The sequence below is a fragment of the Juglans regia genome, chromosome 7 (genome assembly GCF_001411555.2).
Source record: "Juglans regia cultivar Chandler chromosome 7, Walnut 2.0, whole genome shotgun sequence".
Taxonomy (NCBI): domain Eukaryota; kingdom Viridiplantae; phylum Streptophyta; class Magnoliopsida; order Fagales; family Juglandaceae; genus Juglans; species Juglans regia.
Genome location: NC_049907.1, coordinates 33,765,343 through 33,777,643, shown reverse-complemented (window position 1 = coordinate 33,777,643; position 12,301 = coordinate 33,765,343). Strand labels below are relative to the sequence as shown.

General features: G+C 37.6%; 1 protein-coding gene across 1 annotated transcript; it reads right to left on the bottom strand.

Moving 5' to 3' along the window:
- Positions 1-3,466: 3,466 nt before the first annotated feature.
- Positions 3,467-4,646, bottom strand: LOC108987284. Its single transcript, XM_018960176.2, has 2 exons — positions 4,321-4,646; positions 3,467-4,198 (listed from the first exon to the last, which is right to left on the bottom strand). The coding sequence occupies exons 1-2, from the start codon at positions 4,405-4,407 to the stop codon at positions 3,728-3,730; spliced, it is 558 nt and encodes a 185-aa protein (XP_018815721.1). The 5' UTR covers positions 4,408-4,646; the 3' UTR covers positions 3,467-3,727.
- Between the last annotated feature and the right edge of the window lie 7,655 nt (positions 4,647-12,301).

Sequence of the window (12,301 nt, the reverse complement as noted above, 5' to 3'; positions counted from 1 at the left end):
TCTTAAGACTCCTATTGGTCATAGGACCATGCAACTGAGTCATGCTCACATTATCCCTCGCCCTTTAAATGTTGAGCATCCTCCAGCACCCTCATCTCAGCCATCCAGCTCTCGGCCATCCAACTCACAGCCTCATAGCTCGGCACCATCCACATCGGCACCTGGTTTGACCGAGCCCAGCCTTTAGTAGGTCCTTGAGTACCTTGCTCGCCTTGAAGCCCTGTTTGATAGCCTTGATGCTAAAATTGAGAGCATGCAGCAGCTTGTGACTCAACACTTCAACGATATAGAAGAGCGCCTTGATGATGATGGTGGCAGTCCGAGTGATGGTGATACTTGAGACCTTTGGCTTGTCGTGACAAAAAGGGAGAATAATATATATTCAGGGGTAGTGGTATAGATGTAGGGAGAGTAGCAAGAAGGCTATAGGGGCAACTTTTGTTTTGTTAGTAATACATTATTTTGTGGGGGAGCAGCTTTTGTTTTTGCATCACATGCTGCTCGTGCTGCTATTGTTTGTCTTATTGAACTCAATGTCTGATTATTTTCTTAATGAAAAGTCTTTTATGAAAACTGTGCTACAAACATTGTTTATGCTTATGAGATTGTTTCTTGCATATTTGTTTGGTACGTTTAACCGTTTGTTGAGTGTTTGCAGAAATATCTCAACGTATTCAAGACTATGCCTGAATCATGGAAATCCTGTTTGGGGTGTGTCAGGATTAGGTCCTATGTATAGGTTAGAGGTTTTGTCATATAAATGCCAAAGGGGGAGATTGTTGAGGAAAAAATTAGTTGATTAGCATTTTCTTGTGAAAACCTGTGTAATATTGTGTTGTAACCAGTGTTGAAGTGGTGTAACATGAAAATGATTGAAGTGTGCTCAACACGGCTCAACTGGTGCTTGAGCGGAACCTTCTAGAGAGGTTTGCTAAATGTGCGCTCGACGCAGCGCTCGAGCGGAATCCATTCAGAGAGGTTTGCTCGATGTGCGCTCGACGTAGCACTCGAGTAAGAACTCATCCAGAGAGATTTGCTCGATATGTGCTCGAAGTAGCGCCGCTCGAGCATAACCCATCTAGAGAGGTTCACTCGATGTGCGCTCGACGTGGCGCTTGAGCAAAACTCTTCTAGAGAAGTTCGCTCGATGTGTGCTCGACGTGTCGCTAGAGTTGTTTCTTAAAGACAACATGCGCTCGACTTGCGCTCGACACCTCGCTCGAACCAATGTTCAAGACAACTTAAAATTCAAGGTTTTGAGCGCCGTGATTTGTTAGGACTATATATAGAATAGCTTACTTCTGTTCTTTGGTGTGGAGAAACATAACAAAAACCCTAGTTGCTTTAAGAGCCATAGAGAGAAACCTTTCCTCACATTGTGAATCTCTCTTGGACAAACACATCTCCACCACACCACACTCAAGATCAAATCTTATTCAAAGTCCATTGAAGTTGACGTTTTGATTGGCCGGAAGAGTCCGGAGTTGCTGTTGATGCAGAAATCAAGAGGTTCTCGTGTGAAGCTATAGAAGATCAGAGTTCCGACACTACATACTTGTAGAGATAGAGTGGGTCAATTGATTAATTGAATTTGAAGAAATTTTTCAAATGAGTTTCCACTTCGTGACCAAAATCATTGTGTTGATTATTTGTGTTAATTGATTAACTGTTTGTTTGTCTCTATTTTTTAAAAGACCATCAAAATTGGATTACACCTAGTCACCCCCTCTAGGTGAAGTGATTGGTAGAACCATTGTTTTTTCAATTTGTAATTTATTATTTTTATATATGTATATACATCTAAATAAAATATTAAAAATGACAAATTATATGTAGATTAGGAGTCATTTGGATAGTGAATTGAAATGAGTTGAGATAATATCCGCTTTCACTTAATTAATTTGTAATTTATTATTTTTATATATGTATATACATCTAAATAAAATAATAAAAATGATAAATTATATGTAGATTAGGTGTCATTTGGATTGTGAGTTGAAATGAGATAAGATGAGATAGTTTTAGATAAGTTGAATAAAATATTATTAGAATATTATTTTTTAATATTATTATCATTTTAGTATTTGAAAAAATTAAATTATTTATTATATTTAATGTGAAAATTTAAAAAACTTATAATAATAAAATTAAATGAGTTCAGTTGAGATAACTTTTCAATCCAAACAACCAATATCTAAAATGCATGGTACCTACACATCAATTTTACCATTTTACAGAAGAACGATTTGTGACAAACGCAAGCACATGAAGCAGCCGCTCCTTATTTTGGACCCTTGCGCTGCTGAAACCAACATTTCATGCTCTCTGCACTACTTTGTCCATCCAAACTTTTAGCACTTCCGAGAGACGTTGTGCACCTCTGCACATCGAGATGCGTCGCCATTTGGACCCCAACGCCCACCCTCTCTTTTTTCCATACCAACCGCTTTCACAGTCCCTTAAATCCATGTGCCTCTTTCTCCAATACATCCATAGTGCTGTCCAACGTTCACGCTCCTATATTAATGGTTAGGATTCTCTCTGGAACCATTTCAATGGAGCCTACTATATCACCTTAAAAATTTGGGACCAGTGCACGTGGCGATTACCCAGAAGGTCTTACCCTCTATTGAGAGCCAAAGCCCAACAACTTAAAAAGAACTTGAAATAGGGATGAGCTGTATACAAGTGGATTGACTACATTAAAAAAAAAAAACAAAAACTCCATTCACGGATTTTAAATGACTGATAAACATCGTGCCTAAAAACTGAAAAAAATTAATGAAATTTTTTATTTTTTTATTTTTTTTAATAATTAAGAATGTTAAAAAAATATTTTTAAAAAAATCAAAAGAAAAAGAATAAAAATTTTATAAGAGTATTGGCATTATCTTTGTAAAAAGTCTAATCAAATATAAAATATGAAAATATAAAATATGATAAATTTCATCAAAAAAGAGCTGTATTGAATTAGCTAAATAGATAAATGTGAAATTTTAATCTACAGTAAATGTATAAATTTCTTTAAATTTGAAGGGTTACTGTTCATTCATCAAATTTATTTTTTATTCATTTTAATCTCTAATAGTTATTTTTATTCACGTTTAATCTTTAACTGTCTTGTAATAATAATGTAAGAATTAAATTAAATTATTAATTAATATATAATTAGTGTAATTATAAAAAATTAAAAATAAAATATTATATTATTATTTTGATGAATTTAATAATTAATTCAATATAAAATCATGAAAAAGAAAGTTTTAAATATATAAAAAATATATATTTTTTTATCAAAATTTAAAGATAATTTAATGAGCCAATAGTAGTGCTTTCACGGCAGAGTGCAGTCAAAGATAGTACAAGGCAAGAGTGGGGTCAAACCACGCTCCCTGCCCTGTAGGCTGTCGGTATTCGGAAGATAAATATTGAAAAATAGAAGAGAAAGAAGTGTGAGTGTGGCAAATAGTCAAACCACAAGTTGATTAGTTGCAGAACTTAAAAACGGTAAACACAAATGGGAGGATCCAGCCCTTCCTCCAATGGATCAAACACCTTTTTCAGCTCGCAAAGACAAATGGGGCGAGCTCGAATATAAAAAGTGATCCCAACACCCACTTTGGAGAACAGTACAGAAAATGGATTAAAAGAAAAGAGATAGTATAGATATGGTGGTTCCCCAGAAAAACAAACGAAAAAAAATGTAGGCATCAGCACCTGGTTTTTTTCAAGTGACCAGATATATGGGCATGGAGGAGGTAGAGATCCTTTGCTGCTGTTGCTCCATATTAAGCTCCCTGAGGCTCAAATAAGGTATGTGCAGATCATCCTTCCTCGACGGAGTCAACGTTCCGGCGAGAGGGCCAGAGGAGTACCGACCACTGGTAGAACGGTAAGGCGTGGTAGACCCACTTCTGCTCTCGGTTATGTAAACGGGGCCAGATATGGAGGCCCTAAAGGCTCGAGCTCTAGGGCGATGAACGTCCTCGTCGCCATCACGACCGTGACCAAGACCATGGTGTTGTGGGATCCACTTCCATTTGAAGAAAAGAAGAGCGCTTCTCCACCACCGCTTCTTCTTGGTCTTGTGGCTCTTCTTGGACTCGTCCTTGGAAATGGGTTTTTGGAGCTTGAAGTGGATGAAGTCAATCGACCTTGTTGTTGCCTCTCGCTTGTGCTTCCTTGCTTCTTCTAATACCTTTTTTTTTTTCGGTTTTTTTGAGAATGACACAAATGGCTCAGACTTTCATCGTATAAAATCTTCAATAGAGATCAGATAAATAGTTTCAAACATAAATATTAACAAAAAAAAAAAAGGACCTGAAAGTAGTCAATTTGAGGGTCGAAGCCATAGTCGCTGAAATGCTGAGGCTCTGGCATCGGAAATATTGGTGATTTGTTGGACATTTTCGCTCTTCTTTCTCCTCTCCTTCAGAGTGCTTTCGCTTTGTCTTCGAGTATATACTGCGTCCACGTTGAGGCAAAAGGTCCTAGTGGTCAGGAAAAAGGTGGAAGTTGCAGAGAGAAAGGAGGGAAAAAGTAAGGTGGGGGAAGCGAAAAAGGAGGCTTTGGGAGCTCAAGAAACAAATGGCCGTTTGCCGGTCCGTTGGGATTAGAATTTAGCCTCAGTAAATGCTCTCCGCATCTTTTACACCTACAACCAGTCCCTCGTTATTGTTATTATTATTAGAAAGATATACTTGTAACAGTAAATGTGTAAGAATTGTATAGTTATTTAAAAAAAAGTAAATAAATATGAGTCCACGTAAAAGAAAATTATTTTTTTAATAGTAAACCTATTCTTTTTTAAAATGACTGTACGATACTTACGCATTTCACGATTATATGTAGTATTACTCTTATTATTATTATTGTTATTTTATTATTTTATTTTACAATAAAAAATACCAGAGATATGATGAACACAACTTGATCGAAAGTAACAAATTCACATCATACAAATTAGATGGAAGGGTTCGAATCTTAGATTTTGGAAAACATAATTTCTAGATGACTAATGTTGTTTATCACCCTACTAATCAACATCTATTTACCATATCTTTTTAGATGGTATGAAGCGATTAAAAATCTTATTTATTATTTATCTATAATTATTTGATTTAGGAATATTAAGGCTCATATTACTGACTGTGTTTAGATTCTAAGATGATATCAGATGATCAGTGCATAGTAGGCTTTTATTGATCTCATTGAGAAGTGTTTGAATGTAATTAGATTAAAATATGTGTTTGAATATATGAAGTAGATTAAGATAAATTTAATTTTTATATGAAAAGTTAAAAAAGTAATATAGCTCATCAATAATTAATTTAAAATGAGTAAAGAACACTTTAACAACCAACCATAACCTTAAACAACCTCTAAGAATTGAAAATGAATCCCTTGTTTGATACCATTTATTATCTATAGTTCATTTAGAAGTGTATGTATAACGTGGGAAAAGTTAAAAACAAGAAGTTATCGGCCCTACCATGTTACATAAATATTTTTAAAAACTCATAAATTTTGGATGCACTTTCTCTTTCTATAAAAATATGATTTGTTTATCCTGTTTTAAGAAAGTTCATCTCTCAAGTATATTTTCATCAATTTCATTGGTCTTTAATAACATTCCAAGAAACTAAAATAACATTCCAAGAAACTAATACGAAACATATCTAATAAATTTTTATCAAGAAAAAAAAATTTTCATTCTCGTATGCGCACTTTCCCAAAATATAAAAGTACACCCATAATTTATAAATTTTAGTTATAGAATTATAAAATGCTCTCTATTTTACACTACACAATATATTTCATTTTTCTTGCCAGCCGTTGAATCATATCCGCAATTTCAAGCGAAATGAAAATGAAAATAATCATGTTCCTTGACGACAATTTTATAAGAATTCATGTTTTTTATTTACTTATTTTTTTGAGCAATATCTTGGTATAAACATATATATTCTTTGAGCAAACTTGTAACACTCAGCCCTCTACGGTTAATAATAAAGTCAGTTTTAGAAATTTTTAAAAGTCAGATTGCTACTACTGAACCTTGACTTAAACATATTTTATCTTATTCTAAAGGAAGTGCCATATACAAATATTCTATAAATAAAATATTTTTTTATTAAAATGTTGAGATCATAAAAAAGAGTAAGCTGAAGCATTTATTAATATTTCTCAAAGTCCGTGTCATAAAAATCATAACTTAAAATCTCTGTACATGATCTAGGCCATTGTCAAGCCTCCCTAAACTAAGACTCGTCCTGCAGCTCTATCGTCATAATTGTCTTGACCTGGGTGGTTTAAAAATATAAAAGCAAACTAAAATCAGTTGATGACTCAGTAAGAAACTCATCATAAGGTAAACAAACTTAACATAAGATTTTCATAAAATATTTTATGCTAAGAACTTAAAATCATGACTGATCACACTAATGTTTATGTTATGTATGACTGATTTATCTGAATTAACTTATTTATCTGACTTATCTGGTTGATTTGACTTATTTGGCTGGCCAACACACTTAACCCTATATGCAAGGTTGTGTAGTAACTTCTCCTGCTGCAGTAAAGGAAGTCAACTGTGCAGTATTCTAGCATACTACAATGGACTACGCTTGAGTCTATGGCTTGTACGTCCACCCTAAAACCGCATTGGTACCATGCTTCTGAATGACCATCTTATTATACTGATTGGATATTATCTTGCACTTGAACTTAAGATAGTTTACATGTCTTATGCAACATGAGATGCATAATACATACATAACTATAATATACAGAATGAAACATGATGAATGACGTGTTTGGAAATATCATGAAATATGTGGTAACACTGGTTTCGACAGAATTTATTTAATAATAATATATATAACTAGTTAACATATGCTAATCCTAATTTATAATCGAGCTACTTACCTTGTAATATTGCTTCTGAAAATTTTCGACACAAAATCGAACATAATGCTAGATTGGGAGGTTTATGGTTTTTTTTTTTCTAAATAACACACGGAAAGGAGATATTTATAGAGAGATTTGAAAGAGGGTGACGACCAGCTTGAATTGGATTCGATTAAAGAGTTTTAACGTGAAGATGACTTATAGAGTTGTATCCCTATTGGAATAGGATGCCGACGAGTTTGAATTCGAATTGAACTCGGTCACGATCATTCAAAAAGAGAATTTGAATTTAAAAAAATGATCTAGTAGTTCATTCAATATAGGATTGATAGTGATTGAGACTGCGTAGGGACTCCAATCAGTGATGGTTTTAAATTAAAATAAATTTCTAATGACCAATCTTTAAACTCTAAAATGAGCCTAACTCGTTCAATAAATAATAAATGAGATTTAGTTTAGATATTGAGCCTAATCAAAACTCATAATCAACCTTAATAATTTATCGCTCGTGGGCTTATCCAGTATGACCCATTAATATAATTTAGGCCCATTAAAAATTATTAATATCTCGACCTTAGAATTATTGAGCCAGGTCGTTACAAACTCCCCTCCTTATAAAAATTCCGTCCCCAGAATTTGCTAGACCTCCAACAGCCTACATTCTTTCTATGTCTCTTTTACTCCTCAATAGTTTAGTTGAACTTAATATTCCAACAATTATAATCCTCCCCTATTATTTTTTGGTTCGATGCTTTACTAAACCTTTAATCGTACACGTTTGCATGCTACGTGCCAACCATCATACACTCCAAATTCAACTCAAACCTAAACAAGTACATGCCTTAACAATGTGATCGATTAAAAACCTAATAATAAATTCATCCAACAATTATCTTAACTCCACATAAATAAAACTCTCTACATGAAATAATAATAAAATTTCCCACCTAAAATAATAACCTCAATAAATTGTACCCTGAAACTCTCCAAAATTCAGATCCTAAATCTTACACCTCATTCTAGGTGATAGAATCGTGTTACCTATAAAACCTAATAGTACCACCAATCATCATAAAATACCATACACCATACATAGATCTATATCATAACTCCAAAATCTACTAAATTCATTCCTAATTTCTTCGGATCAAACTCCACAAAATATAAGACTATTTTCTCATGAAGAAGATGCTTCATCAATCTTAAAATCAAAGTTTTTTAACCTCATATTTAGAAACTTCCTCACCTTATACACTAAAACCCTTTCACGTAGTAGGTTCACTTTGACATGCATGTATCCAAAACATTTTCATTCATAATTTTTATCAAAACAATAAAATAGTAAAAGTTAAAAATACTTAATGCGGAATAGGACACGCATTGAGGAGAACTTAGCCTAGATTTTTCATTTTCACTTTCAACTTTAAAAATTCATTTTTGAAAAACAAAATTCAAAATTCCTTTATCCTTGGAAAAAGTTTTTTTTTTTTAGGAAAGTCTATAGAATCTTCTACCTAGCTCTGATACCAACAGTAACACCCCGCTCCCCACGATTAATAATAAAGTCACTTTTAGAAATTCTCGGGAGTCGGAGAACTACTACTGAACCTTGACTTAAAAGTACTTTCTCTTATTCTAAAGGAAGCGCCATGTACGAAGACTCTATGAATAAAATAATTCTTTATTAAAATACTGACATCATAAAGAGAGAGCGTGGAAGCATTTATTGAAATTTCTCAAAACCCTTGCCATAAAAATCATAACTTAAAATCTCTGTACATGATCTAGGCTATTGTCACATCTCCCTAGACTAAGTCCCGTCCTGCAACTCTATCGTCATAATTATCTTGACCTGGGGTGGTTTAAAAAGATAAAAATAAACTAAAATGAGTTGATGACTCAGTAAGAAACTCATCATAACGTAAATATACTTAACATAATATTTTTCATAAAATATTTCATGTTAAGAACTTAAATTCATGACTGATTACATTAATACTTATGCTATGTTTTAACACCATGTTTCGCACACCTTTAGGCCAGGCTTTGACAACTAAGATCTTCTGAAACAGGCTTGCAAAAGACAAGAGAGAAGGCGACTTGGAGAGGGCGGCCTCGGGGCTGGAGAGTTTCCAATGCCAAAGTTAGTAAGTGTTCTTGGAAGTTTGGAAATAAGTAAAGGATTCTAGGGATTAGAGAGAGTATTCTCGTACCTGAGACCCGCTATTTATACTATAAGTCTGGGCAGACAGATTGTGTCTGCCCCCATGGAGTCTGCGTCCTTCGTACTATTCCCTGTGTCAGGGTTCTTTAATGCGGCATGGCTCTGCGACAACGTCATTAATGTGGCGTGTAGCCTGGGTAGTGGTGCCATTAGTGCGGCGTGGTTCTCCAATTTCCTTCTTTTAGACAATATCCTTAGTGGTCCGTTGATGCCTTTCCTGTCAGAAGATCAAAGATCCCTCGCACATTATGCCTATTATGCAGACGGGCACTTGAAAGCTAGACACTACTCGATGGGCTTTCAGATCGACGAGTCTCATCTCCTGCAGCACCCTCCCTCCTGCAGGTTGCGTCTAGAGGACCCTACCCATGGGCCGAGTTGGAGACTGTTTGCCTGGGCTAGGCCTTTGGTCTTACTTCCTTTAGCTTTTATCCACAAGCCTACTAGGTTTAGAATGGGGGGAACCTTGAGGCTTCACTCGATGACTAACACCTCCATTCAATGTACTCCCGGTAAAAAGGAAGAGAGGGAGCTGTTGGAGCGTGAGCCAGAGAGGATGCGGCTTGACCTGGCGGATGAGCGCAGTAGGGTGAGGAAGCTGGAGCGCCGCCTGAAGAAACTCAAGAGGAAGGCGAGGAAGTAGAAAGAGCAATTGGAGCAGCTTAACCAGAGTCTTCGGGACAACTTATCCCAAGTGTTGGATGTCGCCCTTTGCCTGGATAGCCGACTGAAGTTGTTCCCGGGAGTTCATGATGAAGTGTGGGGACACGGGCTTGTCGAGGGTCGAAGGTCGATGCTTGACCACCTCCTAGGGTGTCTGGAGCTGTGTGCGAGGTCTTTCACGAAATATCTACAGGGCCTTAACCTTGCCAGCATTCCTGCTAATACAACGACCTTCAAATTTGGCCACAACTTGGGGAGGAAAAAGATGCTTGACGCTTTTCCAGGTCCAGTTGTTCTTGCCCCAGCTGCTGTAGGGCCAAGTGATCCTGCTCTTGATGCTTCCGAGACTAGTACTCTCAGCGCTGAAACTTGATGATTCCATGCCCTAATTTCCTAGAGTGATGTGGCTCTATTGTTTTGTGCTTACTTTTCTTTTGTCTTTTGGCAGAACGTATGTACCTGCACTTTGTTGCCCATCGACTTATATATAAAGTTAATTAATAAAAATACATTGTTATTTGCGTCTTTTCTCTTTCGAGCATTCTCCTATCTTTGTTTTTGTGACCGGCTTGGGAGAATTTTGGCATAAGAGTTCGTAGGGTTCCTGTCCACCCCACTACCCTACCTTTTATCTATCTGTACTGCGCTTGTTTGCTTTTACTAATAGTCATCCTTGGGGCCTTCTTATGATCTTTGTTGATGATGCCTTCCCAATTTAGTCGTATTTGTTGGCTTTAGCCGCACACCATTGTGCTTGTTACTTTATTGGCTGCATCCGGCTATATATTTGTTGGCTTTTGCGTTTTATTCTTTCTTCCCATATGGTCGGCCTAAGGAGCTGGCCACAAGGTCTGCAACCCAGCACCCAGTCTATACCTAACGATCCCACTAGCTGGTGGCTTCCCCCCTTTCATGCTGCTTTCGTCGGCCTCTGCCACGTGGCCGATCTCTTTGGAACCTCGACGACTTGTATTGGTTGTCTTTATTTCTCTCTTATTTTCTCACTTTATCATTCCTTTGTCGCGCAATCTTTCGGCGAGGTAATCCCACGACCCACCGCGAGAAGACAAGACAGCCTTCGACTTGACTTGCCTCCTTCATTCGCGACATCGTGGGATGCCTGGGCAATTTGGAATTATACATGTCTTCCTTCATTCATAATTCCGATCTATCCTGCTTGTTAAGTAAGGATGTTATCACTACTCTTTTGGGAACAATGGTTAATGCCGCAAACCTGAGTCTTTTCGCTTGCATCGCGCCATGCTTGTTGTTTTTCACACCGTTGAGGTCCGTGCCTTTTGCTCCAGTATTTGGGTGGTTTATAGACTCGGCCCACTCTCCGTTGGGGAGAGGTCAGGACGCCTTAGGCCAACCTGCCTCTTTAAAACCTGAATAGATAATTTCTTTGGATGGCTACTGGCCGTTTTATCATTGGCTACCGACCTACTTCTTCTTGTTGACGCTATGTAACTTTCTGCGTGATGCATTTTCTTCTTTGGAGATTATGTTTACGTCGGGTAGCCAAAATACTAAACCCGCACCCTAAGGAGGTAACTTCTTCGGATTGCCGCATGGCCAGTTCGCTCTTTCACCGTGATTGGAGTCAAGGTAAGTATTCGGATAGTCATGAGGCTGATCCCGCTCTCCACCACGAGAGGGATAAGACAACCTTTAGGCCTACATTTTCGTATAGTATCCCACTGGGAGGTAAATCGTTCAGGTAGTCTGTTACTGAACCCGCTCCCGCTCGTTGGCATCACAGGGAAATGTAACATTTTGGGCCACGCTAGTGCTGGACCCACTCTTCATTTACAGCGGAGGTCGGGGTAATTTTTTGGACCCCCCAAAGGCTAAACCCGCTCTCCTCTGCGGGAGGGTCCGAGTGGCCTTTGGCTCGACTCGTCCTTGTTACCCCGCAGGGAGGTAATTTTTTGGGCAGTCTGCAACTAAACCCACTCCTGCCTGTTGACGCTTATTAGGAAAGTAAAGTTTTTGATTTCAGGTAGCTAAGGACTAACCCGTACTCCATCACGGGAGGGACAAGGCAGCTTTTAGGCCTACCTTTCCCTATGGTATCCCATAGGGAGGTAAATTCGAACAGCAATATAACTGGTTCGCTCTTTGTCGCGATAAAAGTTGGGGTAAGCTATTTAGATCACCGGGGGGTATGACCCACTCTCTATCAAGGAAAGGTAGAGCAGCCTTTGGCATGAATCTCCCCTTTGGTCCAACGGGAGGTACGTTGTTTAGTCAGTTTGAGACTGGACCCGCACATGCTCATTGATATCGCAGGGAAGGTAAGTGTGGGGTCAGGATGGCGCTCCCACTCTTCATTGCAACGGAGGAGTGGCTAATTTATTCGGGGAGCTGTGAGGCTGATCCTGCTCTCCATTGTGGGAGGGATAAGGTAACCTTTAGGCCTACCTTTCCCTATGGTATTCTTCAGGGAGATATGTTGTTCACATAGTTTGCGATTGGACCCGTACCCGCCTGTTGACACTTGCA

Bases quoted from the DNA above. Each gene is read 5' to 3' on its own strand.
- LOC108987284 (XM_018960176.2), bottom strand. From the start codon at position 4,407: ATGTCCAACAAATCACCAATATTTCCGATGCCAGAGCCTCAGCATTTC. The intron at 4,199-4,320 runs GTCCTTTTTTTT...AAAAAAAAAAAG, and splicing joins CTCAAATTGACTACTTTCAG to GTATTAGAAGAAGCAAGGAA.